General features: G+C 37.1%; 1 protein-coding gene across 6 annotated transcripts in view; it reads left to right on the top strand.

The window, feature by feature from the left end:
- The window catches only part of EXO1 (exonuclease 1), a 39,482-nt gene that overhangs the window by 1,037 nt on the left and 19,042 nt on the right, over positions 1 to 19,403 (top strand). For 3 of the 6 annotated variants that reach the window (XM_019920602.2, XM_033851930.1, XM_019920600.3), the window contains exons 3-9: positions 866 to 1,039; positions 6,124 to 6,243; positions 8,991 to 9,114; positions 10,085 to 10,222; positions 11,169 to 11,381; positions 13,258 to 13,445; positions 14,123 to 14,219. In XM_019920602.2, the coding sequence (XP_019776161.2) occupies positions 879 to 1,039; positions 6,124 to 6,243; positions 8,991 to 9,114; positions 10,085 to 10,222; positions 11,169 to 11,381; positions 13,258 to 13,445; positions 14,123 to 14,219 (1,041 nt within the window). In that variant the 5' untranslated portion in view covers positions 866 to 878. The remainder of the gene's footprint in view (positions 1 to 865; positions 1,040 to 6,123; positions 6,244 to 8,990; positions 9,115 to 10,084; positions 10,223 to 11,168; positions 11,382 to 13,257; positions 13,446 to 14,122; positions 14,220 to 19,403) is intronic. The other 3 variants (XM_019920601.2, XM_033851938.2, XM_033851942.2) reach the window with 3 other exon arrangements.

Here is a 19,403-nt window from a genome sequence, read left to right as displayed (position 1 = left end):
AATGCCTTATGGGAGAGATTTATTTTACGAAATGCTGAGCAGCTACTCAGTGTCTACTGCTTTTACTTTTTTATCAGGGGAGTTGGGGGAAGGGGCAATAGTTGCTTGGGAAAGGACTGGCAGCTATAGGTTTCCATATAGAAAGGGCTTGGGGGCTGCAACCTAGACGAAGAGGGTGGGAAGCTAAAACATTTTTCTTGAAACTATTTGCACAGCAGGCATGGTTTCACATTATTTGGGGATAGCTTTCAGAGAGTCCAGTGGAGTTGCCTCTGGATGCCACCCACCACTGCTTATAAACAACATTCATTGCTTGGAATAAAGCGTTCTGATGGCAGTAAATTTCATTCCTAGAAAAGTACAGCTTTAGTTCTATAATTGTGTTTGATTATTTTATTTTTCAGTTAAAATGTTCTACAAACTGTTTTGCATGTTATTTCTTATAATGCCTGTGTAGAGGCAATGTGGTATCATAGCATACATAGTTTTATAGATTTTAACAATGCCTTTTTGGAGAGAAGACAGTCTCATACTTTTTTAGTACTTTCTGCTTGCTTTATACTGTGTTAAGGGCTTGGAGCAAACGTTATGATTCCAAGTGGGAAGGCACTTTAGAAAGAATAAACATTAAGGAACTATGAAGTGGCATTAGAGATAGTATTAGTGACTGGGGTAAATATTTTAGACTATGGAAATTGTTTGACAGGGAGGAGCCCACTTAAAATATTAAAGAGCATGATTCTCAAATATCTGAACAATAATCGTTGCTATATCAGTTTCCAAGCTCTTTTTCTTTATTTTTCCAACACTTTTGGGTAAATATATTTTGCTTTAAATTTTGCCTTTCTCTTTTCATATCATGTAGTTAACTTGGCACTATGGGGATACAAGGATTACTGCAATTTATCAAAGAAGCTTCTGAACCTATCCACATGAGGAAGTATAAAGGGCAGGTAGTAGCTGTGGATACATACTGCTGGCTTCACAAAGGGGCTGTTGCTTGTGCTGAAAAACTAGCCAAAGGTGAACCTACCGATAAGTAAGTTTGGACCTTATATTAATTCATTGCCAATTAAGAATGAGACTTATAATGCCTTTTTTTCAGAAAGGAATCATTTTTATTCAATGCCAGGTTTATCAAGACGTGAGAGTATGTGCTTTAGAATATTGCCAAATCAGGGAACATTTCCTTCTACGTTATAGTCCTAGTTTTCATTCTTTCTACTAAGCCAGAGTATTAGGACACTAATGGACAAAGACTGTCTTCTTTATTCTTTATGTAAGATAAACTTTTTAACAATATTCTAAAAATCCATGGTGATTTCAGACTCCTACTTTCTTGGGTACAGACAACACATTGCTAAGCCCTATTAGCAAAACAAGGCAGTTGCTTCTAAGGGACAAGGTGTTCTGACTCCCTTTTACTTCACTTGGGGCCAAAACTGGTGACCCTGTTGACATCCAGTCATAACTCTGTGACCTCATTTGAGGCAGGACGAATGTCCTCTTTATTTTTTAAATAGAAACACTAGAAAAACAAGCAAGCATAGTTTTTGGACAGAGATTTCCCACAGGAATTTGGATACTACTATGTGTTTTCTTTTTTGCAATATATTATTTATCTCCTAGAGGAAAGGCTCACAGATCTTAGTCTGATTTACTTAAGCACAATGGACAGTAATAACCCTTTTTGTTTACAGAAGATGGAGGGAGGGGGTGGGGATGGAGAGTAACAGAGAAGTCATTATTGAAAGGTGAATGTATGTTTTGGGCTTTCAGGCCTATGGAGTTAATTTGACCAAAAGTGACCTGTTACAGTTTGTGTGGATCTGAAGGAGTCTGGGCACTTCTGCCACTCCAACTGTTACAATCATTTTTTTTTTTGCATTACGCGGGCCTCTCACTGTTGTGGCCTCTCCCGTTGTGGAGCACAGGCTCCGGACGCGCAGGCTCAGCGGCTATGGCTTACGGGGCCCAGCCGCTCCGCGGCATGTGGGATCCTCCCAGACCGGGGCACGAATGCGTGTCCCCTGCATCGGCAGGCAGACTCTCAACCACTGCGCCACCAGGGAAGCCCATGTTATAATCATTATTTGAAAGTGATTTCTTTTCCACCACTAAATTTGAGCAGTTGCGATTACAGTTGAAGACTGCAAGTTTTTCAGTGCTACCTTCAGTGTTTCTTTGAATTGTCTTCACTGGGGAGAAACTTTATCTCTAGTTCTTTGGTAATTTTTAAGGATTCTGAGATTTTTGACTAACTGGAAGAGTTGTCCAGAGTACAGGGAGTATCCTTTGTTGTCAGAGATGAACTCCACAGGACTGACCATGTTGTAGGTGTTTAGTAAATGTTTACTGAACTAGAAAGTTTCAGGACTTTCAGCAAAGTATTGTGTAATTTTTTTTCCCACTGCAACTAGTAAGTCACATTTGATAGTTTACTTTCCTTTTCTTTTTCACCTTTGGATGGGGATATTAACCAGAAAAGGTCAGAAAATTTGGATAAGCCTATGATAAACCTTTATGACCATAATAAAGAATGATGTCGCTCTATATGTGCTGACCTGGAAAGATGTCTAAAATATATAAAGTGAGGGCACCAGGTGTCTGATGTTTATATTCTCTCTAGTAATTTTTTTTTGCCACACTGCACGGCATGCAGGATCTTAGTTCCCTGACCAGGGATTGAACCCATGCTCCCTGCAGTGGAAGCACAGAATCCCAACCAGTGGACCGCCAGGGGAGTTCCTCTGTCTAGTTTTTAATAAAAAAGTAAATTTCCTTTAAAATTTATTACAATTTTATGTTTGCTTTCTTCTATTTTTACTTGATACTTAATCAGTAGGTCACAATCATTGTTCTGTAGACAATGAAGGTCTATTGTCACTGGTTTACAATAAAAGGAAAAAAAGAACAATGTAGTGAATTTTCCATTAAGATGAATATATTTGATTTAGAAGATTATCTTTTAAGATTGTGTCTTTTCATATTTTTGAGTTAAAATTGATGGCAGTTGTACATGTAGCTATTGTTTTTAAATTTTATTGACGTCTAGTTGATTTACAATGTTGTGTTTAATTTCTACTGTACAGCAAAGTAATTCAGTTATACATATATATAAATTCTTTTTCCTTATGGTTTATCCCAGTATATTGAGTATAGTTCCCTGTGCTATACAGTAGGACCTTGTTGTTTATCCATCCTATATATAATAGTTTGCATCTGCTAATCCCAAACTCCCAATCCTTGCCTCCCCAGCCCCGCCTCCCCTTTGGCAATAACAAGTCTGTGCTCTATATTTGTGAGTCTGTTTTTGTTTCATAGATGTGTTCGTTCGTGTTGTATTTTAGATTCCACGTGTAAGTGATATCATATGGTATTTATCTTTCTCTTTTTGACTTACTTCACTTAGTATGATAATCTCTAGGTCCATCCATGTTGCTGCAAATGGCATCGTTTCATTGCTTTTATATGTATACCACATCTTCTTTATCCATTCATTTTTCAATGGACATTTAGGTTGTTTCCATGTCTTGGCTGTTGTAAATAGTGCTGCTGTGAAAATAGGCGTGCATGTATCTTTTCAAATTACAGTTTTGTCTGGGTATATGCCCAGGAGTGGGATTGTTGGATCATATGGCAACTCTATTTTTAGCTTTTTAAGGAACCTCCCTCCATACTGTTTTCTATAGTGGCTGCACCAATTTATATTCCCACCAACAGTGTAAGAGGATTCCCTTTTCTCCACACTTTCCCCAGCATTTATTACTTGTAGACTTTTTAATGATGGCCATTCTGTGGTGTGAGGTGGTACCTCACTGTCTCACTGTTGTTTTGATTTGCATTTCGCTAATAATTAGTGATGATGAGCATCTTTTCATGTGCCTATTAGGCATCTGTATGTCTTCTTTGGAGAAATGTCTATGTAGGTCTTCTGCCCATTTTTTGATTGGGTTGTTTGGGTTTTTTTGGTAATTGAACTGTAGGAGCTGTTTGTATATTTTGGAAATTAATCCCTTTTCAGTCACATCATTTGCAAATATTTTCTCCCAGTCCATAGGTTGTCTTTTTGTTTTGTTTATTGTTTCCTTTTCTGTGCAAAAGCTTGTAAGTTTGATTAGGTCCCATTTATTTATTTTTGCTTTTATTTCTATTGCCTTGGGAGCCTGACCTAAGAAAGCATTGGTATGATTTATGTCAGAGAATGTTTTGTCTATGTTCTCTTCCAGGAGTTTTATGGTGTCTTGTCTTATATTAGTCTTTAAGCCATTTTGAGTTTATTTTTGTGTATGGTGTGAGGCTGTGTTCTAGCTTCATTGATTTACATGCAGCTGTCCAACTTTCCCAACATCACTTGCTGAAGAGACTGTCTTTTCCCCATTGTATATTCTTGCCTCCTTTGTTGAAGATTAATTGTCCATAGGTGTGTGGGTTTATTTTTGGGATCTCTATTCAGTTCCATTAATCTGTATGTCTGTTTTTGTGCCAATACCATGCTGTTTTGATTACTATAGCTTTGTAGTATTGTCTGAAGTCTGGGCGGGTTAGGCCTCCTGCTTTGTTCTTTTTTCTCAGGATTGCTTTGGCAATTCTGGGTCTTCTATGGTTCCATATAAATTTTAGGATTATTTGTTCTAGTTCTATGAAAATGTCTTGGGTATTTTGATGGGTGTTGCATTAAATCTGTAGATTGCTTTGGGTCATATGGCCATTTTAACAATATTAATTCTTCCAATCCAAGAACATGGGATATCTTTTCATTTCTTCAATTTCCTTTATTAATGTTTTGTAGTTCCCAGCATATAAGTCTTTCACCTCCTTGGTGAGGTTTATTCCTAAGTATTTTAAAAGGGATTGTTTGTTTATATTCCCTTTCTGCTATTTCATTGTTAGTGTAAAGAAATGCAACAGATTTCTGTATGTTAACCTTGTATCCCGCTACCTTGCTGAATTCATTTATCAGTTCTAGTAGTTTTTATGTGACAACTTTACGGTTTTCTATGTATGGTATCATGTCTTCCTTACCAATCTGAATACCTTTTATTTCTTTTTTATTGTCTGATTGCTGTGGAAAAGACTTCTAATACTATGTTGAAGAGAAGTGGTGAGAGCGGACATCGTTGTCTTGTTCCAGATTTTAGCAGGAAGGCTTTGAGCTTTCACCATTGAGTATTATATTGGCTGTGGGTTTGTCATAAATAGTTTTTATTATGTTGAGATATGTTCCCTCTATACCCACTTTCATAAGGGTTTTTATCATGAATGGATGTTGAATTTTGTCAAATGTTTTTTCTGTATCTGTTGAGATGATCATCACATGGTTTTTGTCTTTTGTTGATGTGGTGTATCACAGTGATGATTTGCATATGTTGAGCCATCCATGTGACCCTGGAATGAATTTACGTGGAGCTATTGTTAACTCTCTTGCCAGAATAAAAATTGACATGCAATACCTGATTCTTGTTTGCATCCTGGACTAGGGAAAAAAATTGTAGCGGTGCTGTGCTGGAGTCAATTTTTATGAGCTGGCTATACACCATCTCCTCCCAGTTCAGCATTTAGTGAGCCCATATTGGTAGTTTATCCACCACTGTAGAATATTCATGTCAGGGATTGACAAATGCTACATATTAGGTACCACTTTCTCTAGAACTTGTTAAACATTTAGCAGGTCACCACTGGTTATAACAATACTGGGACAATCAGACAAATTTTAATGTAGACTGTATATTAGATGGTATTTTGTGGCTGTTAAGTTTCTTGGATATGATAATGGTGTTGTTGGAGAAATCAGGTATTTTTTCTACTATTCTTTCAACTTTTCAATAGATTTGAAATTTCTCAAAGCAAAAAAAAAAAAGAAAATGGGGTAAAAAGGCTAGATATAGAATCACACAATGTCAGAACTGAAAGGGATGTCAGAGCCTTTTAATCTACACATGAGGAAAGCAAATATCCCATAGCCCATTAGGATCCAAGTCTAAATTAGAGTTTACATTTCCTGTGAAAACATTTGCTTAAAAACAGAAACCTCTTTTCATAATATGTCTCATTTGGTTTTAAAAATAGCAAAAGTATTACCTAAAGATGCAAAGCATTTAATTATTTTCTTCATTTTCATAGGTATGTAGGATTTTGTATGAAATTTGTAAATATGTTACTATCTCATGGGATCAAGCCTATCCTGGTATTTGATGGATGTACTTTACCTTCTAAAAAGGAAGTGGAGAGGTGTAGAAGAGAGTAAGTTAATTCTTTAACTTTGTAAGATCTGAGATTGTGGTCTGTATAATACGAATTTCTTTTTATTTTAGTTTGTTGAGGCTTATTTTAATCTCTAGTACATGAACAGATTTCCTTAGATGTTCCATGTGTGCTAGAAAGGAATATGTGTTCTTCAGTTATTGAGTGGATGGTTTTATGTCTGTCCAGTAAATCAAGCTTATTGGTTGTAATGTTCAAATCTTCCATATCCTTATTGGGTTTTTTAATGGTTTTTTTTGTTTGTTTTTTATGTGTGTCTACTTAATTCATCAATTACTGAGAAAAGTACATTAAAATTTCACTATGATAGCGGAATTGTCAATTACCTTGTAGTTCTGTCTGATTTTTTTTGCTTTGTTTATTTTGAAGCTATTTTATTGGTTGCATTCAAGTTTAGAATTTGTTATATTTTTGTGGCAAATTGAAGCAATATGCAGTGACTCTTTTAGTCTCTATGTTTTTTTGTTCTAAAGTCTATCCTGTCTGATGTTTGTATAGCAGTAACGATTTTCTTTTGTATGTTCCTAATGTCTTTTTCTGTTTATTTTCAGTTTTACTATGTCATTGGTTTTAAGTTTGTCTTCTATAAAGAACACATCACTGTAATTTTTTTATCCATTCTGTCAGTCTTTGTCATTTTTTTTTTTTTTTGCGGTATGCGGGCCTCTCACTGCTGTGGCCTCTCCCATTGCGGAGCACAGGCTCCGGACGCACAGGCTCAGTGGCCATGGCTCACGGGCCTAGCCGCTCCGCGGCATGTGGGATCCTCCTGGACTGGGGCACGAACCCGTGTCCCCTGCATTGGCAGGCAGACTCTCAACCACTGCGCCACCAGGGAAGCCCAATCTTTGTCATTTTTAAAACTGGAGAGTTTTATTCTTTTTACATTGATCATTAATTACTAATCTATAGCTCCTACCTTGCTTAACTTCTGGGTTGATTGTTTTTCCACCTTATTGTTGTCTCTTGTTTCTAGTTGAAAAGTGATGTACTCTATTTCTGTTCTTTCAGTAGTTATAATTGAAATTTTGTCATTCATATTTAACTCAACGGAATCTAGTATTTTTATAACAGACCTTAGAAAGAATTTCTGTATTTTTTTTTTAAAGAATTTCTATATTTTATTGAAGCACCTATTCTGCCACTTTTCATCTGTTCTTGTTTTTACCCTGTGTTAGTTTTTAGGTCCAGGAGTCATTGTGCTGTACAGGAAAGAGCACTGGGCTTAGTTGTTAAAGGTAGTATGAGTTAGCCCCAAACAGAAGTAAACCTCACTGAGTGATCATTTTGTGAGAGTGCTGCTTGCCTAGTTTTGCCATCTCTGGGCTTAGAATCAAATTAGAGAGGGCTCTTCAGGTCTAGGTTTTTCAATCTAGCTGTATTTAGTGGGCCCTGATTCTTAAAGTCAGAACTTTATAAAGTTTATAAAAGGATTAACTGAGACTGTCTGCACCCACATTCTAGTAGGAATAATACACAGTTTATTAAAAATACTTTTAATAAAAAGTTAGTTTCAGGTTACTTCTTAAAGGATTGGTGACACCCCTAAACCAGTGTGGCTAAGAGACTAGTCCATGCCATATCCCACCTGGGTGTCCCCCATCCTGTTCTTAATTCTAATTACAGAGTTATTTCCTCTTGCTAACTTCAAGAAAGGCTAAAAAATGTTTCAGCTGTCAGTCTCTGACCTGAGTGCTCTTTCTGACTTATCTCTGTAGGATCAGCTTTCTTTTTGCCACTGTAGTGGTGGGAGGGGCATTTAAAATCCTTTTCTACAAAGTCTCCTCATCTCTGGAGCTCAGTTTAAAAGTGAACTAGGAAATTTTTGTGTATGTGTATATGCACGTTTACTTAAAAGGTAAACTTCATGAGTTCATACTGATACTTCAATTCAAATTCAAGACTACAGGGTTTTTTTTTTACTTAACTTTTTCTGTATGGTGTCCGTTGCTCCTTTCTTTCCTACTAAGAATCCTCGTTTTCAACGATACAAGGATAATAAAGTTAGAATATCTTATAATATAACTCATTTATTTTACCCCACATTATATTCAACAATAGATTCAGAATAAAATACGAATACTACCACTACCAATATGATTGTTGAAAACTGTTACAGTTTCTTTTTCTTTCCTTTGCATGTGCACTCTCTCCCCCCATTTCAAACATAGTGGTACTACATTGTCAGGGCACATAACTACTGCTCTCTCCCTAAACAGGGAGAGAGCAGTAGTTATTTAGTCTTGCGTCTACAAATCACGATATAGCTGATGGCTATTAATAGTCCTTATATCAATGTCTCTCATGTTTTTTTGGTTTTTCCATGGTTTGTCCTCTAGTATTAATAGATTCCACAGAGAAACTCACAGGAAACAGTATACTTCAGGTTCTTAGTATGTTGATAAAGTTGCACCCTTTACACTGGAAAGTTAGTTTTAATGGTGTAAAAGCCTTGACTTACATTTTCTTAAGTGTCTTCATTACTCCATTTTCTTTTGACATGAAGCATTGCTATGGGAAAGTCTGATGATAAGCTTGTGTGTACAGGCACTATAAATCCTTGTTCTTTTTGTCTAGAAGCCCCAAAGATCTGGGTTAATGTTCTCAAGGATTGGATGTGCACTTTCAAATGAGTCAAACATTTTTTATTCTAGGAAAAATTCTTGAATTATAGTTTTATTGTAATTTGTTGATTCCTTCTCTCACCTTATTTTTTTATCTTGCAGAAGAAGACAAGCCAATCTTCTTAAGGGAAAGCAGCTTCTCCGTGAGGGGAAGGTCTCAGAAGCCAGAGAATGTTTCACCCGTTCTATCAATATCACACACGCTATGGCCCACAACGTAATTAAGGTGAGCAAAATAAGAAATTAAGCCAAAGTAACAAATTACTGGGTTCATTTAGCTAGTTATAAGTTGTTTGTTGAGTTGTTTGTTAAGGAAGTAAAGGGAGGAAAATTATTCTAGGCCTAACCTTCAGGAAAGCTGGGTGTCAGAGGAAGAAGGAACAGTATCTGTAGGTAGAAGAGAGGAGTCCAACAGTTTCCAAGGGAGAAATCCTAAGGAATAAGTGAAGCTCTCCCTTTTTAGATGTGTCACTTACATAGATAGATGTGCTCCGCAGAGATGCAAGGAATAAATTCCTGGAGGTTCAATCCCACCCCACTCATAGTCTTCGACAGTTACTGTAACCTTCACTCATGAATGACTGTCAGATCTGTTGAAGTAGCCTGGCCAACTCAGGATCTCTACAGACTTCTAGTCTACTTGATCTGTTTCTTAGAAGCTTATTTCCTTATTACCTATTACCATAAATCTTAGTGTCAGCATGCCCAAAATCACAGCCCACACTTCCCCTTTTCAGGTCTGTGTTCAAACTGCTTGGTAAACAAATGGGAAAATAGTGATTAAATTCTGTTGTTTCATCAGTACAGTGTCAGACTCGTGTCCTGTGATAAGAGAACCTGGGGAAACGCATGACTTGTGTTCTTTTTAGAGCATAATCATTCTTAAGATGGTAGCTTTCTATAATTTGAAATAATTAAGCTTTATAGCTTGTATTTGCCCCCAAATGTACAGCAATATTTCTTTTTTCATAATTTATATATTGATTTTTAAAAAAGATTTCTTAGTGGCTGTATGATTAGTTCAATATGTATAGGACTAAAAGTAGAAAAACTTACTTCAAAGGAAATGATTTTCAAAAATAATATTAGCAAGTATTCAATACATGTTGAGGCTGGTAATAAAATGGGTTTGATACAGGAAGTTGTTCAGTGCTTTGCAGATGCTGTTCTTTAGACTGACCAATCCTTTCCCATAGGCTGCTCGGTCTCAGGGAGTAGATTGTCTTGTGGCTCCATATGAAGCAGATGCACAGTTGGCCTATCTTAACAAGGCTGGTATTGTACAAGCTGTAATTACAGAAGACTCTGATCTCCTCGCTTTTGGCTGTAAAAAGGTACCTAACTACAACTACTCCATACTATTTTTCTGTGTGGATGGAAATAGTGTAAATCAGGAGCTGAAGTTTTTTATCCTATTTAATACCTGCAACTAATATTTACTTACAGTTGTTAATAATTGTTTTATTAAAATGAAAAGAAAGGTTTTGCTGCTTGACATTTGTGTAATCTGGACGATTTTTCAGAGTAAGCCCTTACAGTTAGAGGGTTTTGTTTTCTCCAAATTCTTTAGTGGAATGTGGTCTTATTTTTTAATAATGGTAACTTATATGCTTTATATTTTTCAATTAGGTTAGGTAAATAAGCTAACTTATCTACTAATGAGATGTTATGCAGTTATTTAGAATTATGTATAAAACTAATGGAAAATTTTATTATGATATATTAAGATACAAAACTATAGGGTGATTTCATTTTTGTTAATATCTATGTTATTTATATTATCTATTTATTTCATAGATGAAGAAGGATCTGTGAAAAGGTTAATGCTGGGTAACAGTGATAGATGAGGCATTTGGGGCAACTTCTGTTTTCTTCTTCCTGAGTTTCTGTGTTTTCCAAATTTTCTACAGTGGACATGTATTACTTTAAGACTAAGCAAAAGGGTTACTTTAATATGTAAAAGCGGAAGGTAAGGAGAAAATGCTTTTTGTATGAATTGCTATTTGACATGATAACCCTGTAATAGGTTATCATGTCAGAAAGGGCCTTCTTTATACCAGAGTCAAGACAATTGAGTTCTGGCGTATGACCTTGTCTAGCCATAGCGTATGCTTCAATTTAACTTATTTGCAAATATCACAGTAATTAACTGGCCTACCTGTCTGTCTTCTCAGTTATGATAAAGAACAAGAAAGACCTCTCAGAAATACTGCAATGTCTTAGATGATGAAAAATAAAAATGGCTCTTTCAGGTGTTAACAGTTTCCATTCCTCTTGAAGGTTATTTTAAAAATGGACCAGTTTGGAAATGGACTAGAAGTTGATCAGGCTCGGCTAGGAATGTGCAAACAGCTTGGGGATGTGTTCACAGAAGAGAAGTTCCGTTATATGTGCATTCTTTCAGGCTGTGACTATCTCTCATCGCTGCGTGGGATTGGATTAGCCAAGGCCTGCAAAGTACTAAGACTAGCCAATAATCCAGATATTTTAAAGGTAAGAGTGATTTACCAAGTGTCATATTCAGTTTCTGAAGCAGTTCTTAAATAATAGATGAACTGCTCAGAATATGGATCTTAAATATTCTATTATATCCGTATCCAATATGGTGTCATTGAAAGGAGAAAATGACTAAAACACTAGAACTTTGGTTTTGGCAACGGATGAACCATGTTTTCAGCAACTGACAAAAAACAAGTAGTAATTTTTTTAAATGAAGACTAATATAAAGAAACTTAAGGATAAGATATTCTAGGGTAGAATTAATGTTAAAATGTAGTCTTTTGATTTCTGTCCTGTTACTCTGTAGTAGTAGTTCTCAAACTTTTTGGTCTCAGGATCCCTTTACACTCTTAAAATCTCTTTGTGGCAATTATTTTTATTTATATGGGTTATAGCTATTGATATTTACTGAGTCAGAAATTGAAACAGAAGGAACTTCCCTGGTGGCACAGTGGTTAAGAATCTGCCTGACAATGCAGAGGACACAGGTTCAATCCCTGGTCCAGGAAGATCCCACATGCTGCAGAGCAACCAAGCCCGTGCACCACAACTACTGAGCCCATGCGCCACAACTACTGAAGCCTGTGCACCCTAGAGCCTGCGTGCCGCAACTATTGAAGCCCGCCTGCTCCAGGACCTGCATGCCGCAACTGCTGGGCCGACGTGCCACAACTACGGAAGCCCGCGTGCCTAGAGCCCATGCTCTGCAACAAGAGAAACCACCACAATGAGAAGCCTGTGCACTGCAATGAAAAGTAGCCCCCGCTCGCTGCGACTAGAGAGAAAAGCCTGCACACAGCAATGAAGACCCAATGCAGCCAAAAAAAAAGAAATTGAAACAGAAAAATCAAAATGTTTATTAATTCACTTAAAATTAACAATAATTAATTCATTACATTTTAACATACGTATCATTTTTATGAAAAGTAGTTATCTTCTAAAACAAGTGAAAGTTATGAGAGGAATTGCACATTTATGTAAATCTCTTTAATGTGGCTTAATAGAGTACAACTGGATTCTTGTATTACTTCCTCATATAATTTGATGTGGTATCATGTGTCATGTATTTTCTAGAAAACTTTGAGACCCCATACATTGCTGCTCTATAATTTCTCTGATGTCTTTACCTTAAAAAATTAAACATACATTAAAGAAGCTTATTCCTACCCCACCCCCCCTTGAGTAGTTCTCTTAAGCCCTTAGAGTTTGCAGAGCAGAATTTCCATTTTCTGTCTCCAAGGGTACAAGATGTGAGTCCTCAGGACTAAGGGTGGTGTACTAGAATAGACAGATCTCAAGGTTGGGAGATGGTGGCAGATTTCGGAATAGAGCAACATGTACTAATTAGCCTGTGACTACAGGATGACTTCAGTTCTCTGCATCTTCTCTTCTTTGTCTCTGAGTTTGATATAAAAGATTTAAAACCCCTTCCAGCTTTAATCATCCATGACTCTAACAGGAATTAGAATGTTGACTTCATTTTTAAAATATGATCTATGAATATTTGGTTTTTTTTTAATTCTTAGGTTTTGTGTGTTGTTTGTTTTTTGCTTTCTAGATGAAATGGACTTTGAGGGTGAAGAATGTATCTTAAAGTTATACCTAGGAATGTAAATTTGATGTGTAACTGAATTTTTCATTCTTTGGATTAATAATAGAAAACCCAAAGAAAATACGGTTATAGAGACTTAGAATTTTAAGTCATGACATGGTTGTGTTTACTGGTAGAGGTTTTTAATGTAGATACAAGCAATTGGTTTTTCTATCCCTCCTCATCCTTCTCTAATGTAAAGTGATGGGTGTTGGGAATAATGCATTCCCTCTTCTTTATCTGCAGATAACTCATAAATATTTTTACATTCATTATTAGGTTATCAAGAAAATTGGACATTATCTCAAGATGAATATAACAGTACCAGAAGATTACATCAAAGGCTTTATTCGGGCCAATAATACCTTCCTCTATCAGCTAGTTTTTGATCCCATCAAAAGGAAACTCATCCCTTTGAATGCCTATGAAGATGACATTGATCCTGAAACACTAAGCTATGCTGGGCGGTATCCTTTCTGAAACAGAAGGGTAGAACTTTGCACTTCTTCCGTATTTTTGTGGTGATTTTTTAGTGAGACATTCAGTAAAAAGTTTGCAAATTGTTTTTTGCTTTTTTTATAGTGAAATCTTTATTTTGTTAAATTTAATTACAATGCTAGGGAAAATTTAGAGTAACTTTTTGTTTAAAAACCTGAGGCTCATCCATTATAACTTGCTAACTACTTAGATTGACTTGACAGAAACATGTACAGTCAGTCACTTAAGGTACATACTCCAGAGGTGGCACTTAAGAGAACCCCTCATGGCAAGCAAGCTCAATTAACCAGGAAGAATGCTCTGAACATATGAGTATGCCAGTTGAGGATGCTCTTCCCACAGCCACTGGCCACGTACATCCAGGGTGATGTAGAGCCGTGAGTCACATAGGCAGTCGCTAAGACTTTCCTCTCTGTCTCCCTTGACAGGGAATAAGTGATGCCTTGGGACTTTGCTTCAGAAAATAGCCAACTCCTGCTGTGACTAGTAAACTATGCCTGTGGTTTCAGTAAAGCTGAATGTGGAAAGTAAGTAGGGTCCATTGAAGTCATAAACCTGTGACAATAGAACACACTTTTCTGTCTTATTACAGTAGCATTTGTTTGGTTGTTAATAAAAGCATTTTTCCTTAATCTTACCAACCTAGATATGTTGATGATTCTATAGCTCTTCAAATAGCACTTGGAAATAAAGATATAAATACTTTCGAACAGATTGATGACTACAATCCAGACACTGCCGTGGTAACATATTAAAGACTTCTTTCTAAAAGAGCACATTTTAATTATGTCTCGGGAACTGTGACTAGAGGCAAATCTTCATTTAGTAAACATCTTTTAAGCATTTCTATATCCAGGCATTATGCAGGGTGTAGATTGAAAACAACTCGATGTTAGAGAAAATATGTATATTGGTTAATTTCCTTAAATTAAAAAGTGACCACAAAATGTATTATCAAACCTTTACACTTGAACATTTCATTTGAATATACCAAATGTTTGATGACCTTTTTTCATCTCACCCCCATTCAGCCTCTGGCAAGACCAAACCTAGAAATACCTCCCTTGGGGAGTAAAAACTGATTTTTCGCTCATTCACAATTTAGCAAATACTTACTGAGCACCCCTGCTATGTGTCTCTGAGCCCTATCCTGTTTTCTTCTACTTTTTCCCAATTGTATGTATGTATCTCTTATGATACACTCTTCCACCATTCTCTCTTTTCTGTTCATATTTCCATTCAGACTCTGTTCTCATTTATGTTCAGATTTATTCCTTAAGTAAGTTCTTATGACTCTAATTATCTCATTTATGCAGAGAACTCACACATCTTTAACCCAATCTCTAGTCTGTATACCAATCACATAATTCTAAAAGTCTCCTGAATCTACATAAATGCTTTCCTATAATCTATCCACAGTCAAAAGCAAACTCTATTTCTTATCAGCTTTCCTTAATAACATTTTTTCTTTTCAGCACTTGTTACTCCATAAATTATGTCTCTATTACTTATTTTCTGATTCTTCCCGGTAGAGTGTAATCTTCATAAAGGCAGAGTTTTGTGATATTCACTGCCATATTATATTTACCATGTTTTTTGTTGAATGAATGAATGTCAGTTACATGATCTCTTTCATTCAGACTAGAAGACTTGGAATTTAATTTTTTTAAGTGAAGTATTGTTGACTTACAATATTATACAGTTGACCCTTGAACAATGTGGCTTTGAACTGCACACATCCACTTACAAAAGGATATTTTTCAATAGCAAATACTACAGTACTACACGGTCGTTGACTGGCTGAATCTGCAGATGCAGGAGAACTGCGGATATGGAGGGCTGACTATAAATTATACTCAGATTAACTGTATTATTCGAGGGTCAACTGTATTAGTTTCAGGTGTACAACATAGTAATTTGATATTTTTGTAGATTATACTCCATACAATGTTATTATAAAATATTGACTGTATTCACTGTGCTGTACATTACATCCTTGTAACTTATTTATTTTATATCTAGTAGTTTGTACCTCTTAATCTCCTTCACCTATTTTGCTCCTCCCCTACCCCTGGCTTCTTTTTCATTGCTAAGTCCTTCTGCTTCTTTTTTGTCTTTCTGGTTAATAGTTTCTCCTTTCTCATAGTTATCCAGTTACCCTTAGTCACCATTCAGTTCTTTACTAAGCATTTGTTAAGTACTATAACAAGCATAGTTAGGTTAGATAGTGTTCTGGAATATAAAGAAAAACAGAGTGTAATCCTTGCTTGTGAGGTACTCATTGTCTAAGGGAGAGACACATGGTTATATATATAGAAACATGGTAAGTGCTATAATAGATGTATTCGAGGCTCCCTGGAAACAAAGGGCATGCACTTAACTCCACCTAAGGAGAGAATACTTTTTTTTTTGGCTGTGTCGGGTCTTAGTTGCAGCACCTGGGATCTTTGTTGTGGCATGCGGGATCTTTTGTTGTGGTGCGTGGGCTTCACTCTGCTTGTGGTATGCGGGCTCAATAGTTGCGGCATGAGGGCTTAGTTGCCCTGCGGCATGTGGGATCTTAGTTCCTTGACCAGGGATCAAACCTGCATCCCCTGCGTTGGAAGGCGGATTCTTAATCACTGGGTCACAAGGGAAGTCCCTAGGAGAGAATACTTTTTAATAATCATAAACATTTCTTGAGCATTTGCTGTGTTCTAAGTGCCATTCTAAGCAACTTAGACATAGTAATTCATTTACTCCTTAACAAGCCTCTGAGGTCAGTACCATTATTTCCGTTTTACAGATGAGGAAACAATTAGAGCGAGGTTAGGGGACTTGCCAGCTCACAAATTTAATCAATAGGGGAGCTCTGATTCCAAGCCAAGCCCTCTACTGTCTCCTTATAGAGGAACTGGTGTGTATCCTGGCTTTACAAAGATGAGTGGGGGTTTTCAAGATGTGTGAGTGGTTCCACGCTGAAGAAAACAGCATGTGTGAAAGAGGATAACATGTTAAAGGTACTCTAAGTAGTTCATTCTGGCTGTACCAAGAATGTCTTAGTGTTTACCAGGTAAAGGAAACAGAGCACCTTGAGAAAGAAAAAGAGGTGAGCCTAGAGAAGATGGCCACTGACAAACTGGTGACCAGTTGAGCATTGAAAAGAATCGTTACTGTCAGCTGGAATTAAGCTTGTTAAGAGAGCACAAATTCATGATGATACTAAAAAAGAATTTTATGTTCATCAACTCAAATTATATAAACCTTACACTCAGGTTGCTAGTTCCTTTTTTCTGTTTTCTCTTGTTCTGTATCTGGAACTTCTATTAATTAGATATTGGATTTTTCTGGTCTTTAAATTCTGGAACTTTTCTATCTTACTCATGTCTTTGTCTTTTGCTGTTTCTGGGGAAAACTTTTTTATTTTGTCTTTCAACTTTGCACTATCCAGTATGTAGCCACTGGCCACATGTGTCTATTTAAATGAACATTAAATTAAATTTTAGTTCTTCAGTTGCATTGGCCACTTTTAAAGTCCTTAGTGGCTACCATGTTGGACAGCACAGAACTTTTCTATCATTGCAGAAAATTCTGTTGAATTTTTACTTTTTACTATCATTTTCATATCTAAGAACCCTTTCTTTTTTCTTTTTTTTTTTTTTTTTTTTTTCGGTACGCGGGCCTCTCACTGTTGTGGCCTCTCCCATTGCGGAGCACAGGCTCCAGACGCACAGGCTCAGCGGCCATGGCTTGTGGGGTCAGCCGCTCCGCGGCATGTGGGATCCTCCCAGACTGGGGCACGAACCCGTGTCCCCTGCATCGGCAGGCCGACTCTCAACCACTGCGCCACCAGGGAAGCCCCAAGAACCCTTTCTTTAATTGTGATTTTTTAAAGATTTTGTTTTATTTCATGGATGTAATCTCCTCTCTTCCCCCACCCCTCTCAGAATATTAATTATAATCTCTTGTACATTTTCTTCTGCTCTCTGCATTATCTCTGTTTGCTTTGGATTTTTTTTTTTCCTATGTGTTTTGACTTTTCTCTTTCATGGTGGAGACTTTTTTTTCAAACACCTAGAGCTTCTTGTCAATTTGTTCCTGTTTGGGAGAGGCACTGAGAAGCTTAAGAAGCTTTGTGTGAATGAGTGGGGCTTATAGTCTTGGGTTTTACTCTTTGGTGAACTGGTTGGAAACAAGCTGCCTTTGTTTTGTGAATTCCCAAACATCAGCATGTTTTCTCTGTACAGTTCTTTTTTCCAAAAAGGGATCCTCCAATTTCTACTTAACTATGTAAATGTGGCTGTTTGCATTTTGAGAGTAAGAGAGGGAAATGAACTGGGGTGGACCAGGAAGGGGTAGGGCTGTTCCCCACTATTCATTATTTAGCCTTTCATTTGATCGCTGTCTTTAGACAAATGGATGTTTTCATCTTCTGAAGTACCTACTGTTTTTATGTTATTGTTTCTGGGTTTCAAAGGTCCAGTCACTCTGAAGCAGATGGGTGTGAATTGACTGTATGGACAGATTGAACATGAGCGCCCAGGAGTCAAATAAACCTTTTTTTTAGCCCTCCCCCTACTTGTGGACCTGATCCCTTAAATTTCTGAGTACCTGATCCCTTAAATTTCTGAGTCTTCAGGTTTCTGTATGCGGAATTTGTGGGTTGTTTTTTTTTTTTGGCTGCATTGCGTCTTCATTGCTGTGCATGGGCTTTCTCTAGTTGCAGTGAGCAGGGCTACTCTTCGTTGCGGTGTGCGGCCTTCTCATTGCGGTGGCTTCTCTTGTGGAGCACGGGCTCTAGGCATGTAGGCTTCAGTAGTTGTGGCATGTGGGCTCAGTAGTTGTGACTCGCGGGCTCTAGAGTGCAGGCACAGTAGTTGTGGTGCATGGGCTTAGTTGCTCTGCGGCATGTGGGATCTTCCCAGACCAGGGCTCAAACCCATCTCCCCTGCATTGGCAGGCGGATTCTTAACCACTGTGCCACCAGGGAAGTCCGGAATTGGTTTTTTACTGATATTCTTTTCTGCAGATGCTTGAAGACACTTTGATCTTTCTTGGGCTAAGTTCTTTATTTTTTTCTTTATTGAGGTATAGTTGATTTACAATATTATATAAGTTTCAGGTGTACAACATAGTGATTCACAATTTTTTAAAGTTATAATTTATTTATAGTTATAAAATATTGGCTATATTCCCTGTATTGTAAAATGTATACTTGCAGCTTTCTTACACCTAGTAGTTTGTACCTCTTAATCCCCTATCCCTATCTTGCCCCTCCCTCCTTGGGCTAGGTTCTTTAAATTCTTCTCTCTATACTCTTGTCTTCACTGTGGTTTGGAAGTTACAGATATCTCCTAAATTTTCTGTAGATGGTATTTGTGTTTCTTTCTTCTTATTGCTTTGGGGATGATTTTTTTCTTATTGACTTATTGACATATTAGTTTCAGGTATACAACATAGTGATTCAATATTTATATACATTAAGAAATTATCATGATCAGTCTATTTACCATCTGTCACCATACAGAGTTACAATATTATTATTATTATTATTATTGCCATGCTGTGCAGCATGAGGGATCTTGGTTCCCTGACCAGGGATTGAACCCGTGCCCCCTGCATTGGGAGCGTGGAGTCTTAACCACTGGACCACCAGGGAAGTCACATAGTATTATTTACTATACTGGTCAGCCCTCCATATCCATGGGTTCTGCATCCAAGGATTCAATCGAATTGGGTCTGTGGTTGGTTGAATCCGCAGATGCCCGCAGATATGGAGGGCTGACCATACTATTCCATTTTATATAAGGGACTTGAGCATCGTGGATTTTGGTATCTGAGGGGCTCCTGGAACCAATCCCCTGCAGCCACTGAGGGATGACTGTATTCCCTGTGCTGTACATTATAGTTCTGTGGCTTATTTACCTTATAATTGGAAGTTTGTAGGA

The sequence above is a fragment of the Tursiops truncatus genome, chromosome 1, assembly GCF_011762595.2.
Source record: "Tursiops truncatus isolate mTurTru1 chromosome 1, mTurTru1.mat.Y, whole genome shotgun sequence".
Lineage (NCBI taxonomy): Eukaryota > Metazoa > Chordata > Mammalia > Artiodactyla > Delphinidae > Tursiops > Tursiops truncatus.
This window is presented reverse-complemented; position numbering and strand designations above follow the sequence as displayed.